This window comes from Apteryx mantelli, chromosome 6 (assembly GCF_036417845.1).
Source record: "Apteryx mantelli isolate bAptMan1 chromosome 6, bAptMan1.hap1, whole genome shotgun sequence".
Lineage (NCBI taxonomy): Eukaryota > Metazoa > Chordata > Aves > Apterygiformes > Apterygidae > Apteryx > Apteryx mantelli.
The window spans coordinates 11,888,430-11,905,788 of NC_089983.1; the positions used below are offsets into that span (position 1 = coordinate 11,888,430).

The following is a 17,359-nucleotide window of genomic DNA, read 5'->3' on the forward strand; positions in this document are numbered from 1 at the left end:
AGAGTTCCCAAAGTATATTCTTACCCTGTGCTAGGGTTGAGAAGGATTTGCTTCTGATCTCAACATCCCACAAATTCAAGATGTAGGACTCTCACCATTTCACAGGGTGGGTCAGAGAAGCTAGCTGACATGCAGAAGGCCATGCAGGAAACCAGTGACACAGACGATAATGTAACCCAGTCAGCCATGCTTTAAAGTTTCATGCACTGAAACCCAGAGAGGGTGCATTCCCAAAGCCATCTCTGCCTCAAAAAAGGCATAAGAGAAACCCAGGTGCCTTACCCCAGCCTATCAAGGTAAAGCCCCAGAGGTACTTGCTATCCGAAAAGAAAGCAACAAAGATTAGGCTGTGTAAGTAGAGGCCTTCCACCAGGATCCAGTAGTAGTTGGTGGCCAAGAAGTAAATGAACGTCACTACAGCAATCTTGCACCCAACCTGTCAAGCAAAACTATAATGAGTTAGCAAGACAGAATACAGCAACCTGTCTTTGTACCACCAGTGCTTTGAGACTGTCATGTCTTATGTACAGTAGCATTTAAAGGAACCAAGCTCCCATGTATTACTATTCTTATATCTTCAGGAGAAGTGGAGGACCAAATGAAAGCCTGCAAAGACGCAGCCGCTCAGCCCTAAAAGGCATTGTGCAGGTGGGTTCTACACAAGCTTTGCCCAGAGCCTCACAACTACTGTGCCAGTGCAGCCTCCAGCAACCTGCTGCTGCAACACCAGGTTTCACTTGAGCACAGGTGGTCACATCAGGAGGGCAACTCACAAATAAGCAATACAGAGACTGTCTCATCCTCAGTACTACAAATCCATCGTTGACAAGCATAGGCTGGGAAGCAGTGACATTTGGGGGGGGGGGGCAATTTTCAAGTATAGTTCCTAAGCAACACAAGCCAAGTCCCACTTTTTCAATCTTGATATTTAGATGGAAGCAAGGAAATCTAAGGGAATTTTCAGAAGTACCAGACTGATTCAATTCCGTCATCTATATGCTTTTGAAAAAACATCTCACTAGGCACTGGTTCTTGCCTTCATTATCCAAAACCCTTGGAAAATGCATGATAGCTTTAGGAACCCAACTCTTACAGCTTAAAGCCCTTGCCTCATTTTCAAAAGTGGGACTTCAGAGCCCACCTGATATAGATGCTTCACAGAATCTTCATCTCATTTCCAAACAGACCAAGTTCTCCACTGTGGATTTACACTGCCTGAAAGCCTGATCTAATTTCCCTTACTCATTTCCATCCACTTTTCAAAGCAGTACAGCTTAACATACAAACAACTTAGCTAACATGCTCATTAACACCAATGATAAATACTGCTTACATATCTTGACTTGTCCACAGAAGGAGCTATTGTAATGCTTCGGAGATCATTTGCCAGTAGGGAGTCCAGCTCTTTGATCCCTAGGTGAGCATGCACTACTTTGTCCTTGATAAAGATGCTGACAGCTCTTAGCATGAAGGAGACAAACAAGTGCATGTGGATGTAATTCCTGGTGCAGTGCAGCCGCCTGTGGAAAGAAAGTCTGTTTAAAAAAAAAAAAACTATTAAAAAGAAGGAACAAATACTTCCAAGGACACTTGCAAAACCTGGAATTGAGGAATTCTTGATAAAATTCCAACAAGAAAAATGAGATTTAAATGGCAAAATAAAGAGGGTCCTCCAGCAAGGCTGATTTGCAGTCTCTTGTAATTGTGGGCTATCATGCTGATGGCTTTGGCTAAAGTGATTTAGAGTCAGCTCTGTTTTGCCGATCTCTCTGTAAATAACCTCCCCATTTTTATCAGAATTCTGTTAAGGCAGAAAGCAGCAGCTGTTTGAAGTGCAAAGGTGATCTGCAGAGCAAGATTTGTCTAACAAGATTGCCACGGAGTTCAGCAAGGGCAAGATTAACCAACAACTCCAACTGCTTTGTACTGAATGCCAGAGCTCACAGCCCACACAGGGACCATGCAAGTGTAGCTGTTTCCTCTTTTAAGAGTAAAACTATTAGAGCAAAAACTATGCATCTTCTAAGTTCTTCTGGGCAAGTACTCAGAATACCTCAAAGACCACAAGGCATTCGTTAACTTTTCAGTAGGGGAGCTTGCAAAAACAAGCTTCAGATTGTCAGGTCTGCATACTTTACCAGGAGGTTGTAAAACTGAGCATGGAAAACAACTTCCCACTCACCTCCTGCTGTTCCTCACCCCAAAACTTTAGCCTCCCTTTCAAAGGCAAACAGCTGCACTGTCACAGATTTGGATCTAAATGCCAAGATATTAAGTTTCCCATTCTGAGACTTTTTCTACTGACTATTTCAGATATAAAATTGTATTTTGGCCTGGAAGCTACGGAATCTGCATGCTCCATTCAACTGGAATGGAAAATTGGTGCCTAATTCCCTGCTGTTCCTCCAAAAACCCTCATTTGCTCACATTTCAAGTGAATATGTTACATCTCCTGTGTCATTCTCACTGGCTTTTCTGATGCCAAGGGTTAGGTGATCTGAAAGTTTAAAGCAAGGAAGTAGAGCTTTACTGTAACCAGAAGATCAACAAAACAAGATTCATTCTCAATTAGTGAAAATTGCCAAGAATTCATGACTATTAGGGTCCATCTAACAAGACCAACTCATTTAAGCTTCCTAAAGAGTCAATACCAGTAACAATGGTCCTTTGGGAGACTGAGAATGACCTGACAGTGAGGATATAAAAGCACCCTGATGCAGCTTCTCATTAGAGTGGAAACTATCTGTTCTTGTGGATGAGCTTCCCCTGAATGAATGCACAGCCGCATTCAAATCTACTGCTTCCGATGCATCTACAGGAAGCCATCACAAAACAGCACAAGGCAAGCAGCAGCACTCAAGAAGCCCTGTTTACATAATCGGCTGGCTGACACTTTTGCTACCATCATTCCTCTGCCCCACTCCTATAAATGAAGGCTGTTCTCTTTAATTCAAGGATCAAGTGTGCTTCTGGATCAAGGTGCTAGCTTAGACAGCTTCACCAAAATTTAGGTCCATGGCCTGGGTGGAAGGCATCCAGTTTACCTAACATACCTGCCACAGCTCCATATTCAGTCAGCAGAGACAGACACCTCTAACCTGCAGAACAGGACACGCATGCTACCTGTTTTAGGCTCAGTTCTTTCCACTGACTGGGGAACCACTCTGCTCTGGAAAAGACTCACTTCTGCTCATTGTAGAGGGAAGTAATAGGATCTGCCAGATGTTTTCATTTGCTCTGGATTCCAGTCCACCTTGCTCTGTCTTAACAGATTTTCTGATTTGTGATTACAGTCCCTCAGAGAAGACTCTTTCCCAGCAAGTCTTAGGGGTTTTGAGACTTTCTGGATTGGATTGGTGGCTGGGATCTCCTCTGCCTGAAGCCCACTGAAGCACCTAAAGTCAGATGTAGGCAAAACTCAGGCAGTTAATCCCTCAGCAGTTGCCTAAGACCTGTACTTTGAAGAGAGTTCCCCAGCTGCCTTGAAGCAGATTTTTTTTGCGCTCATCCACAATTGCCTCATTTTATCCATTGAGCATTCAGGGTAAAATAAATAGCCTTTGAAACAGAGGCTAGGATCTGAAAATTTCCCATGCACACCCCTCCAAAAAGGGCCTGAGCTTTAGGCTAATGAGAATAAAAATCAGTACAGTGCACTCTGCGGAAGCTTGAATCAAGTCAACCAGCACCCCAAGACGACTAAAAGGCCTAAGACTCTGTATTAGCATCGCACTACACCTGATCCCACAAGTTTTCAGCAGAGATTAGCTTGTATCTTATCAGTTCTAAGCATAAACAGAGCTTGTTCCTTTCTGCCCAGTTTCCTAGGGAACATGCCCAGAAACAGATTTGTTCTTGCTCTGGACCAGCACCCATGAATTTTTCTGCATTGTGCAAGTTCACCAAGAGGAGGGGGAGTCTGGGCACTGTCTTCAGCACAAGTTTGAACCCAATTCAATTCTCCACAGCACAGTATGCTCTGGAGAAGTTTCAGAGATGGCAATGCAAAAAGAACAAAGATGCCTCTCTCTGTCCAACATGATGGCTCCTGGAAAGTAGGATTTCAGACCTCAGAACATACATGTTAACTTTATGCATCACCTTTTCAGAGCGCTAACTGTTCAAGACTCATTCTGAGCCACTTAATTTTCCCCAAACATCGCAGAGGGAATCCACACACCCAAAACAAGGTCCTGTATGCCACTCAGTGAGGTATTCTGGCACCTAAGAATGCTGTACCAATGACATGCAGATGCAGGTAGGCCCCGGCAGCAGTCAGGAAGCCACGCAGTTGTGCTAACAGGGCACCGATGAGCAGCAAGATGCTTCAGCTCAGACTCAGTATTATACAAACAGGTCTCAACAGCTTCAGAGTGGTTGCAGATCACCTCCACTGCAGAGCGTGCAGAACACAGCTTATAGCCATTTGGGCCTAGCCAAGGAGACAGATGTAACTTTATTAGCTCTAGTGCCTCAGCTCCCTCACCATTTATCTGCTAATGTAACATGACTGCAAAACATTTATATCCACCAGCCTGATTTTGACAGCCTCTGAAACATGGATTTATTACAGCCTGACTGCTGACATTTCCAAGTTTGAAAATACAAGGAAGTGTTTATAATTTCACCTTCTGCAAGTGGGGATATTCACAATGCAGCTACTGAAGAGCAGAAGTTTTCAGTGTTATCTGTCTCTAAGTCAAGAAGAAGATTAGTCTCATGAATCTGGGATGTTGTTCACACAGTTTCTGCTTTATGGGTTTTTCTTTTACCCCATTCAAAAAACAAAACAAAACAAAACAACCAAACACCCAAATAACAAATTATCTAATACTGAATGCCTCCCTCTTCACAATAGGATGCAGTAACTTCAGTGGACAAGTCCATACTGCCATATTAAAATTACGTTTTTGTGAAATACACCAATAAACTTGGAAAAATATCCAGCTCATTTCTCTCACCATCCACAGTTCTGAAAAGTAACAAATCCTTGCTACTGGCAGATTGAACAGACCAAATATATTCTTTTATAACAGTATTTCAAGAAAGAAAAAATAGTGTCTGCAGTGAACTACTCCATACACATACTACTCCATATACAGAGTATCCTATTGGCATCTCAGACATAAAAAGGATCAAGCATTTAACTCCCATAGGAAAGAATGTGTCCTTCTTTTACAAAGGAAAAGGAGAAATGGAACTCTACAGCTGGAACTGACTCACCTACCTGAAGTAGCCAATGATGAAAATAGCCACTGCCAGTGAAGTGAAGGAAATGGAGTATCCCACAGTATACATTACATAGAGGCGATCAAAGAATTCCTTCTGGAAAAGAAAACAGGACCATTTCCACAAGTGCTGCACCAGAAGTCACATGGTCTCTACCAAACCAGATTCCTTTAAAAAGCAAGGAGCTCTTAAAACACATTTTATTTGGCAGGTTATACATCTGCTTTAACTCCCTTTACAGTAGCCTTACACAACAGAAAGCTATGCAGAATTGCTAGTCCAAAGCATGCAGAATTCACAAATCAGGGTGCCTCATACTGGCCAAATTAGATCAAAAGAGATTTTGCCTTCAAGAAAATGTCATAGGATTATTTTTTAAGTTGGCTCTCTGGTGCTGTGAGCCATCAGGGAAGAAGCCTTTGAAGGCTTTATATTGCACTTACAAGAGAGATTTTTTTGCTGACAGCCACAGAAACTGAAGATTTTTCAGTGAATGCTAGTGTTTGTGTTTAAAATCCATTTTATGGTAGTGAGAAGCATTTCAAAGTGAATAAGGTTTATCTTTAAGCTCATTGTACCCCCTGCTTCCCTCACTTCTACATTATGTTAGCAAAGTCTCTTCAACGGTTTGTGACTTTGGAAAAACCACTGTTTTCCCATCAACACATTCACTTATGCAATAAAGTCAGTCACACTAACAGCATATGGAAAGACGCAAAAAAAATAGGAACTGTACACAATATGATGTCTGTTCTTTCTATCTAAACTCTGTAGCTTTATCAGTACCTGAGAAAATTCAATACCTTTCTTGAGCTGATTTCTGGCTGTAAGAAGTGAAGGCATTCAGAATAATTGGCCCATGTTCTGTTTAAGCTCTGCACAAAATCCCATGTTCCATTGAGGCTACAGTGTCTGAAAGCCACTCCTGAAAGGAAAAAAATCCCAAAGCTTTGTTAGTTCAGTTAGGTTCTTCACTCTGCTTATGAAGTCCAGAATTACAGGAACTGTACCTTTGTGATTGAAATCATATACATAAGGAGGGCATGGAACAGCTAACATTTTTCCCACAGATCCTCTTGGCCAACAGATGAGGCCATCCCATTCTGGAAAGCAGTCTCCTTCTGACAAAAGGGCAGAAACAGACAATAAGAGTGTGTAAGACACAAGCCTTTGATGCATCTTGCTTTACCATGCACTTATGCTCAGTTCAAATTTGTTATTTAAGACACAAAATATTTCAGCTTAGGGCCACTAAGATGATTAAGTGATGTATCTGACATACAAGGAGAGGCTGAGAGAGCCGGGATCATTTAGACTCAAGAAGAGAAGGCTCAGAGCATGGGACAGGGAATCTTATCATTGTACATAAATACCTGATGGGGGAGTAAAGAAGACAGAGCCAGATTCTTCTGTGGTATCTGGTGAAAGCAGAAGAGGCAATGGGCACAAACAGAAATACAGAAGTTCCCTTTAAACGTAAGAAACTTTTTTACTGTGAAGGTGACAAACACTGGAAGAGGTTACCCAGAGAGGTTGTGGAGTCTCCATCGTTGTAGACTCAAAAACCCAAATAGACGCAGCCCTGAGCAACCTGCTCTAGGTGACCCTGCTTTGAGCAGAGAGTTTGGACTAGAGGCTCAGCTCTCCAGAGGTCCCTTCCAACATCAGTGATTCCACGACTCCTAGTTGGTGTCATCAGCATAGCGTTTGTCAAGACTGTGCTATACAGGGGAGCGCTAACAAAGGAAACACTGCAGAGCAAGTGAACTGCCAGTTTTCTGTAGGCCTCTACTCTTGCTGCAACTAATCTGCGCGTTCAACTTTACTGTGCTTCCTTCTTTTAATCCATTTCCCGGCAAGTGTGACATCATCCAGGTTTGACTTCTCCCACCACAGAATTATGTTTTTCTCTGCCCCATAAAGACACCTTTTTCTCTTGCTCTCCTTAATCTATTTAGATATTCTCACTAAGTCAATGAGTAAAACAGGCATCTTTAATTTGATCTGACATGAAAAAATTACATTCATTTGCATGGTGGTGTTTTGTCTTTATGCTGTCGATGCTGAGCCATCCATCATAGAAAAATGAAACCACACTTGACCCTGAATACCCAAGTTCTCTAAAAATTGAGAGACACAAGCTTCATATTCTTGTCAGATAAACAACCCGTTCTTTTAACATAGGTCAGAGGACTTTTCTGGGTGGATAAAGGAAGCTATTTTATGAATGAAATACACTTGAGTGTAATCAGAAGTTACTTCAGCATTCTTGTGTTTTTCATGTAATAGAGAGAAAATCTGCTGGAATGTCTTGTATTTCAGGTCCTACAGACAGTCACTACTACAAAAAATACAACAAGAAAGCAAGACTTAGAAATATTTACGTACAAAGAAGAGCTGGAGGGATAGTTACCAATGCAAGTTTGAGGAAACAACTGTCCTGAAAAGGATGTCTCCAAAAGTATACCACCTTAAAAAGTGTCTGTATACACACACACACACATATATCACTAACTAGGATAGCACTTAGGCAGTTAATTTTTTTCCTAAGAAAGGACTTACAGAAACACATCCTTGATCCAGGTTAGCACTTAAAAGTGAAATTCTGGTTCATTATCTCTGTTGTGCTGTCATTTGGCAAACAAGTTTGCACACTGCTATGCTCATGCATAAGTAGTTTGATTTTTTCATATCATTTTTACCTGTAATTCCCTCAGCAGGCACAGGTTTCAATAAGTAGTTCATTTATCACAGTTGTTTCATACATGAGCTGTTTAGATTAATTATTTGGCACAACCAAAAAAGTCAAGTGACCTTCTGTGCATGACAAATTGGCTAATGATTTGCTAATCTCCTCTAAATTAATACCATTAATATTTCCTCTCCTAATGTTTCCCACATGCCAGGACAAAGACTAACAGTTTGCCTTTTTTTAAGAAGTATCATTCAGAGATAGTAAAAGTGGAACAGGAATATAGCTGTCTTCCTGGTCATGCATCCTTCAGAAAAAAGGCCAAAAAAAAAAGTTCTGAAATACTGCTAGTGTTACTAGTGATGTCATTGTGGTTGACATGGGCAGTATGATTTATTGCAGATTTACTGTGGTTAGTACTAAACTTTATTAACATACATATTGTTACCTCTGGCAATCATGTTTTCTTAATTAACTGAAACCAAATGAATATCAGCAAGACTAAATATACTTTATTCTCTCCCCCAAATCCTTTTGCTCCATATCTCAAGTCTTCAGCATGAATCTCTGTTCTAGTAAATTCCAAATGTTTCTCAGTATTTTGAAAATTGCTCAAGCATGTAAGTGGGGTTATACACTGTAAGACACTGGGCTTGTACAAAACACTGACATGCAACTTTCTTGCCAGTGCAAGATTGCAGAACAATACATGCAAGGAAATCATTTCTTTAGTCTGTATTTTGGCTGGTGAAATCAACAGCATTATAGTAAGGTAATTTGAGTGATTGGGGGCGGGGGGGGTGTACACACAAGAAACTTGGTAACTCAATTCCTACACAAACCAAGAAACTGGAAAGACTGGGAGAACTTGTGAAATGAAGTCATCGAGCAACTGACAAAGAGAGGAAAGAACACTATATAAGTGCTGTCATATAACAACTACCCTCAGCAATTGACATTTTGGATAATGGAAAACTCTGTCAAATATTCAGTCCCCTCATTCCTTCAGCAAAGGGTATGGTAGTTGTGCTGTACAGACATCTGAGAACCAGCTTTAAATTAAGGTGTTCAAAAAGCATTAGTGTCTAACAGCAGGAGCAGTGAGATCAGTTTGGGCCGTGCTGCCAGTCTCTCAGAGGTTCCCTGTACCATCTACAAGGACATCTCAGCCGCCTGTGTCTTAGCTGCTAATGTGGCACCTGACATGGGCCTTCCATGGGCCATCCTGGGCTGTAAACTGGTGACTTGAGCCAAGACAGAAACCTACAAATGCAGAACGGGGTAGACAACAGTAGGTGAGAAATACTTGAGCTGCCCTGCCCTACTTGTCAGAGAGCGGGAGAAAACTCTACTTCTTTCTAGTCCCTATATGTTACAGTTCCAGAGTGTCCATAACTAGCTGAATTGTATCCTTTTGAACAGCTGTAGTAAAGCCAGGGAAAATTAAGTTTTTAATGAATTTTCCAGGGACATTTTAGGTTTCTTTTTCTACTTCAGACACAGACTAAAAACTCCCAGGATTTAAGCACACACCCTCATAACAGCAACCCAAAAAAAAAAACATGCCAAAGAATTTTAGGTCTTCTACAGCTGCATGAAAAACAGGCATATGACAGCAAGGACACACCTCTGGTGCATCAAAGAATTCAAGCAATAACCACACCACTAAGCTAAAGAGATTGCATAGTTTGATCACAGAAGCACAGGCTGAAGAACCATCTCTTCTTTTCAAGATATGAGAAGAAAAACATTCTTATTTGCATTCACACACATGCAATAATAAAGTCCCTAAGCAAGTGCTGAATACGGAAAGCTAGGGCTTTCCATTGTCAGTTCCTTTACCCTTTGTGTTAGCTGATACATTTGAAGGATTTGATATCTTAAAATTCTTAGGGGAAAGAATAAGAATTAGAAGTCACTTAATCTGGCATCTTACCTCCCTCCTGCAGCTGGGTGGTAATATTCAGTTCACACTGAACTTTGGCTTCCAAGAGAAGATAAATCTGCTCCTCCATGGTAATGATGTCATCAGAATCAACCTGATGAAGGGGAAAGCCCACAGAAAACAGGTTATGACTTGATTACAGTCTTGAGATATTTGTGTTAAGACTTTCCCCAAAAGGACAGGATTTAAATTCAAGAAAACCAGATGTTATTAGAATACACACTAGGGTAATTAAAAAAAAAAAAAAAGTTAAGAATAAAAGTGCAAAGTGACAAGGTCAGCCAACACAGGAAGAGAAAAGGGTTTATACCCAACTGTCCTCCTGACCATTCTGACTTCACACAGACAGGCTGCTGCTTCCCCATATGGTTTCTCCCAACTCAGTGACTTTGAGCAGTGGCAAACTCTTCCCAGACCCCCTCTGCTCACTGGGATGTTCTTAAGGTAACAGAAACATGGCTCAGATCAAGCTCCATTTAACTGTGTCCTGTTTCTATCAATGACCAGAAGTGGATGCTTCAGGAACAGCAGAAATGCTGCTTTTGAACCCGGCCCCATTAGCTTCAGTAAACAGCCCGATTCTTGTGTCAGATGAGAAGGTGTACAGTCTGCACATCCATTCACCCGCTCCTTGCCACTCATGATTTTGCAGACTTTTACAATGCCCTGTTCCAAACTGTTTCTTTCCACAGTAATTCTTCCCTAACCCCTTTTTCTTACAGAAGCCATTCCATACCTTTGGCAGCCCTCCGTGTGGCCTCTGACACCTGCCTGGCTGCTCGTCGCTTCCCTGTGCGGCATCTCAGCCTCTGCTCTCTTGCTCTGGCCTGCCAGGCCCTGCAGTCTCTAAAGACTACGCTCAACTTGAGCATGGCAAAAGTCTCCCCTCCTTCTGGATAACTGGATCAATTTGGACTGCTTTGAATGCACACAATATACAACTGAACAACTCAAACTGTCCATTGCATAAAGGTGAGGTAAAGGCAGAGCTTTCAGCAGTTTTATTTCAACAGGATAACCTCAAAGGAAAATACACCCAGTTCAGTACTGCAAAGGAGTCACTCTAAGATAAAAATATTCTGGAAACAATTAAGGAAAGGAAAAAAGCAACTGAACGTTGGGAAGTAAAACAACCAAAAAAGTGATCAGAGAGAAGTGGCTCCAATGAGCATAATCCTGCAGAGTTTCTCTGAAACCTGATAGTGGACTGTATTTTCCCCAGTTAATCCCTACTAATTACCTAGAGGAACCCATAGGCAAGTGAAGTGGATTACTCTTTGTATGTAGCACCATGGGGAGCTTGAGAACACTGTCCTTTGTTAAGAAAATCAATGGCTAGGTTCCAAGAAATAAAAGGGCACATCTTGGTAATCTCTTTATTTATACACTTGCACAGCAATGACATCTCTAAGCAGTACTGGAGACTGTCTCTATAGTTAGAGGACAGGTTACATGAATAGACTTGTGAAAAGCGAGTCAAAACATGAGTTCTTCCCACAGCAAACTCCCCCAAACACCTGAAAATGCCTCAACACCATATGAATCAAGCCCTCCAAAGCCACAAGGTCTGTTCAGGTGAATTTGAGTTTAAAATATTGGTGTCATCTAGCAAGGACAACTTATTACATGTGGAAAAAACCCTGAAATTATGCTATGATCTCAGGTCTGTAATGACTATGGCTTGAAGAAACTAGTTCCATGAACCAAGAACTATTGAATTCTCGTCTCCTAGAGGTTTGTATCATGTTGTTAGTTCACCTAATGATTCTGTTCAACTTACTAATGATCTGGATGATGGGGCAGAGTGCACCCTCAGCAAGGTTACTGATGATACAAAATTGGAAGGAGTGTCTGATACCCCAGAGGGCTGTGCTGCCATTCAGAGGGACCTCAACAGGCTGGAGAAATGGGCAGAGAGGAACCTCATGAAGTTCAAAGGAAAGTGCAAAGTCCTGCCACTGGGGAGGAATAACCCCACACACCAGAACAGGCCAGGGACTCACCTGCTGGAAAGCAGCTTTGCAGAGAAGGACTTGGAGGTCCTCATGGACAAGCTGAACATGGGCCAGCAATGTGCCCTTGCAGCAAGAAGGCCAACAGTATCCTGGGCTGCATTAGAGAGAGTGTTGCCAGCAGGTCAAGGGAGGTGATCCTTCTCCTTTACTCATCACTGATGAGGCCACACTTGGAGAGCTGTGTCCAGTTCTGGGCTTCCTAGTATAAGAGAGATGGACCTGCTGGAGCAAGTCCAATGAAGGGCTACTAAAATGATTAAGGGGCTGGAATGTCTATCACATGAGGAAAGGCTGAGAAGAGCTGAGACTGTTCAGCCTGAAGAAAAGAAGCTCAGAGGATTTTATCAATGCGTATAAATATCTGAAGGGAGGGTGCAATGAAGACAGACGCAGTCCTTTCAGTGGTGCCCAGTGACAGAACAAGAGGCAATGGGCACAAACTGAAACACGGGAAATTCCAACTGAATATAAAAAAAGCTTTTTTTTCCTTTTTTTAAAACTGTGAGGATGACTGAGCACTGGAGCAGGTTGCCCAGAGAGATTGTGGAATCTCCATCCCTGGAAATACTCAAAAGCCATCCGGATAGGGTCCTGGGCAACATGCTCTAGGTGACCCTGCTTAAGCAGGTGGGTTGGACTAGATGATCTCCAAAGGTCCCTTCCAGCCTCAACCATTCTGTGATTTTAGCATCTCAATGATGTAAGCTCCACCTTCTCCTATACAGCCAGGCATCTCTTCCGAAGTTTGCAGACTGACAGAGTGCTGTCCAAAAGGGGGAATGGGGGGGGAAACGGCAGGCTCTCCTCTCCTTGCTCCAGCTGCTTGTTGTCACAAAATCCACACAAGCTTCATGCAGAAACCGTCCTGCCAAACATGATTTGGCTGACAGGTTCAAAAGTTATTAGGAAATAGACACACAAGACAACAGCTGCTTAAGGAAGCAAAAGCTTATTAAACCTCTTCAGAAGGTCATTAGATAATGACCTATCACTCCGAATTAAAACAACTCCAAGGAATGACACTGGCTTATATCATCAATAGCACTGATTAAGGTTCCCACATTTACAGTGTGTTTTCCTCAATGGCAAGATGAACCAGGTTATTAGCATAGTTTCACTGGTTTTTGCCATAATCATGATTTCCAGTGGAAGGTAACTTTAGAAATGTATATAGAAGAATAAAATGTTATCTTATCACTGCAAAAACAACATCAGGCCCAGCTTTTACTTTTCTTAAAACAAACAAACAAAAAAAGACTAGCTGGCTCACTAAGAGATAAGTTGCTCAGCAACCATATCATCATAAGAACAAAGTATTTTATGGATCATTTCTATTCTAAGCCTCCACAACTCCACCTTAAAGGTATTTCATTCATCTGCAATGACTGTCCAGTTGTCATTCACAGATCAGTCTCAGTCACAACTGTAACTGCATGCTAACAAGAAAGTGTCTCATGTTCAACTGCTTCTCCCATGCAGAGCAGACATCCCTTCAGCTGAAGGGCTGCATGAGTACTCCTGGCCTGTTTTAGTAAGGAAGAATGCATGGAGCCAAAGAGAGGAAGCCATATGAAAAGAAAGAAAGCTAAGGCAAATATAGGGCTTCATTTATCTGGAATAGCACTGTTTTCCTCACTCCACTATGGTACTTGCAGCCATTTCTTTTAAGTGCACTTACTTAGTAACCAATTAGAGACAGAAAGAAGGTGTCCAATGGTCTGTACTGCAATAAGCCAGAAGCCAGGCTTATTTTTTCTTAGGATCAGGTAAGAATTTAGAGCATTAGTCAGTCAGTCCAGGCACCAGACTCATGAACACAGGAAAAGGTGGCAGACATTTCCAAATCTCTTTAAGGAGGTGGACAGAGAAGGGATGAGGCCCCCTGGCCACAGCTGCCAAGCCAGCACTGGTGTTAAACTATTATCATCTTGCTGCTGAGCTCACCAGGAGCAAAGATTTACAGAGAATTTGGAGGGTTTGGGGTTTTTTTTCTCCTAGGGAGTAACACATTACCTGCTAACAGTTAGCAACAAGGACTTCTGCAGAATAAGGCTGGCTAACCACACACCACCTGTGTTTATTAAGAACAAAAAAGGGGCCCCACTGAAAGCTCCATGCTGCTGCTTCAGTTCAAAGAGGACTTTAACCTTAAAAATGCTAGGGAAGGATATGGTGGATCTTAAGCAGGATTTGCTTTTCATTCAATGAGTCTCATCTGCTGGCTTCAGTAAAGATAGTAAGTTAACGATGCTAGGTAACACGACAAAAGGCAATACTTACAAAACCATCTGATTACCAAGGTGGAAGACAAGCAAGCACCCTGGTCAAAGCTATTACACAAAGGGAAAGCAACTCAGTTGCCACTGTATTTTCTTGGTGGCTGCAAAAAATGGTTTAGCCCAGCACTGAACAGATAGGTTTGGGACAGAAGAGTTACATAGGACTTTTTCTACACAACCAGCAAACGTGGAGAATATGCATACATTGCCTTCAAAATACATGTTCTGTGATCAGGGAAATCTATTTTTACCATGAAATGAGTAGAACACACATGCAGAACTAGAAGTGTATTACTCTTTGGTAAGACAAATTTCAGTTCTATTACCTGATCATATTTAAGTTCCTAGGTCCCTTTTACCCACTTAGTGTTATTTTAACACATTTTCCCTGGCTCTTTGTTTGTTTGTTTTTAAACACAGTAGCATGCCATTAGCATGCATTAATACATGGTGACACTCTGCCTAGAGAAAGTCTTTCATAGCTGAGTCGCATGGTGTCTTAAGATCAAGGCTCAGCACTGAACTCTACCACATACCTTGAGCATCCTCAACACATCTCCCTGTAGCTTGGGATAGGAAGCCTTTTATGGGGAGTGGTCGCTGACACCAGCAAAATATGTGCTCTTCAGTCACTTCCACCCACCTCGCCTATGAGCTGGACAAACTTTTGCATTGTTCATTTTGTCTATAGACAAAGATTGTCTCCGGGGCCATGCTGGCTGTTCACTGCTTAGCAGAATGGTGTTCTGTTCCGACTGGGATCTCTGGAGACAGGTCTAAATTGGGATAGCAACATCACTGTCATTCCTGGAGTACACTTTTCAAAAGCAAACAGCGACTGAAAGAGATACTGTTTTCTTAAGCACAGGGCTGCAAGTCCGATACGTGATCGGATCATTATGTTTTAACAAGCCACTAGCCAGCAGACAAGCTGCACTGTCTGAAGACAGCAGCAAGCATGAGGTAAGACACAGTAACTTAAATGTCAGTGAATTAGACCCAGACTAGTGCATTCCACCTCACATTTGCCACAGGCTAGGAGTGTTAGTGACAGTAATCAGCATATCCTAATTGAGGTATGGTTGGTACTTGTTAAACTGCAGTTTTCTAATAACCTATCTTCTCTAGCAAACAGTCAAGGCCATCAATTGTGCTTCCGCTTTGCTAAGACAGATCCTTCCTGAAGCAGAAAATGCCTTTTCTGACCCAAAAGCATACTGAGAACTAATTTTACTCCAGAAAAATCAGTATAAAAGTAGACATTGCCTTTGCCCCTCTCCAACCTGAAGGAGGCAGAAAGAAAGTAACCTTTCCTTGTAGAATCATGCAATGAAAAATAATCACTGAAAGATCAAATTACCAGTTTTTCACCTTGTGTGCCTGAAGACCTAAGACAGAATGCAATAACTGGTCTTTTTTGCTCATGGACTAACATGAGCACTGCACATCCATCACACTTCAAACTCAGAGAAATACATTCCCCCATTTCCGGCCCCTATATTCAAAGAAGTCCAAAACCCATTAGGTGGGCTGGAATCCTGTGTAACCTTGTACGAGGTACTTCTCAGGAACCCATTGCTAATGCACTAGTGTCCTCTAGCTTTTGTGCATTTACACTCAGAAGAGTTCTGGAGGTTTTAGGACACTACCCTGATAGCCAGACTAGCTCTCCTCTTTTTGAAACACTGCGCAACCAGCAACAAAGTACATCCCTCATCTTGCCTTTGCTATGCTGTTTGTTTTTTCAGGAAGCACCGTTTATCGTCTCTGCTCAAATTGAGAGTGTTTTACACTTTGGAGCAAACAGGTGCTCCCTGATGCCAATTCTGAAAGGTTCCTAGTGGATTTCCAAGAAGGTGCCTGATCCTGTCCAGCTTTGAAGGCTATTTGGTTCTGTGCTTGTACCAAAGTCTAGCCCGTTCTTCAAAAAGGCAGGTTTAATCCTGATTTGAATGAAGAACAGCGCTACAGAAACTCTGCTACAGGCAGGGCTATTGAGCAGTAAGTAAATCCATATGCTGCCCCACAAGCATAACGTGCATCTTGGGGCCAAGCACACTGAGCGCTCAGCGGCCCCCAGGCACCCAGCCCGAGAGCCCATGCCCAGCAGAGACGAGCAGGGAGGGACCGGGACCACCGAGCAAGGGAGACTCCGTGAAATGAAGCTCATCAGACCTACCTTATTTTGCACCTGAAGTCTGTACGAGGAAGTCACTTCAGAGTAGACCTGGTGAGAACAGAGCTGGATTTTTAAGTTTCAGAACAAGTCCCAAGCACTTGCCCTGAAAAAATCCCAACTTCACCGACTGTCCTTAACCACTGCAAGTTTCCCCCACTTCAGGGCAAAGCAAATCCGAGTGCGTAAAATAAGCAGCGCAGCACAGCGCAGCCAGGGAGGAAAGACCCGAAGGGGGGCCGCCAGGCTCTCCCCCAGCGCCGCAGCGCGGTCTCCAAGAAAGTAAAGCGAGTCTTTAAAGCCTTCTTAAAAGGCACGGGGCTGAGAGCAGGCAGACCGTCCCAGCCACGCTTTACTTCAGCACGGAAACCACCGCCGGCTCCAGGCGCACGCACAGAAAACCCGCCCAAAGGCAACGGTCCGTCCCCGCGCCGCCACACGAGCGCCGGCCGGGGCAACGGCCGCGGCGACTCCCCTCGCGCGGCTCCCCTCGCGCGGCTCCCCTCGCGCGGCTCCCCTCGCGCGGCTCCCCTCGCGCGGCTCCCCTCGCGCGGCTCCCCTCGCGCTGCCCGCCCTCCTACCTGCGCCACGGCCAGCAGGCACCCGCTCAGCGCCAGCCAGCCCAGGGCGCGCGGCCCCCGCGCAGCCATGCCGCCCGCCGGCCGCTCTCCCCGCCGCAGCCCGCCCGCAACTTGGCCCGCGCCGCCCGCCGAGGCGCGCGAGCATCCCCAACCGCCGGCGCCCACCGCGCGCGCATGCGCGCTGCTCCCGCGCGCTCGTCCTGACCGTTAACGGACTAACGGTCTCCCTAACAGCCCGACCGACTGGCCGCCGGCGCGGCAACAAGACCACCCACCCGTAGGGCTGCCTTCCCCTGGTTTTATCCGTGCTGCTGTGAGGCCCGAGCCGCCCCCGGGCTGCAGAGCGGCTCTGCCCCGCCATGCGCTGGCCTGGCCACGCTTTGGGTTTGGAGGTGGGATTTTGCCCTGGCCAAGTCGCTGCCTCCCAGTTGCCTCCCCAGAC

The 17,359-nt window shown here is 43.8% G+C and overlaps 1 protein-coding gene across 1 annotated transcript in view; it reads right to left on the reverse strand.

Annotated features, from left to right (window-relative positions):
• The window catches only part of PTH2R (parathyroid hormone 2 receptor), a 34,508-nt gene extending 17,516 nt beyond the window's left edge, over nt 1-16,992 (reverse strand). The window contains exons 1-8 of the mRNA XM_067298503.1: nt 16,918-16,992; nt 16,340-16,387; nt 9,858-9,960; nt 6,240-6,350; nt 6,033-6,154; nt 5,228-5,325; nt 1,334-1,520; nt 283-436 (exon numbers count right to left, since the gene is read on the reverse strand). Of these exons, the coding sequence (XP_067154604.1) occupies nt 283-436; nt 1,334-1,520; nt 5,228-5,325; nt 6,033-6,154; nt 6,240-6,350; nt 9,858-9,960; nt 16,340-16,387; nt 16,918-16,986 (892 nt within the window). The 5' untranslated portion in view covers nt 16,987-16,992. The remainder of the gene's footprint in view (nt 1-282; nt 437-1,333; nt 1,521-5,227; nt 5,326-6,032; nt 6,155-6,239; nt 6,351-9,857; nt 9,961-16,339; nt 16,388-16,917) is intronic.
• Between the last annotated feature and the right edge of the window lie 367 nt (nt 16,993-17,359).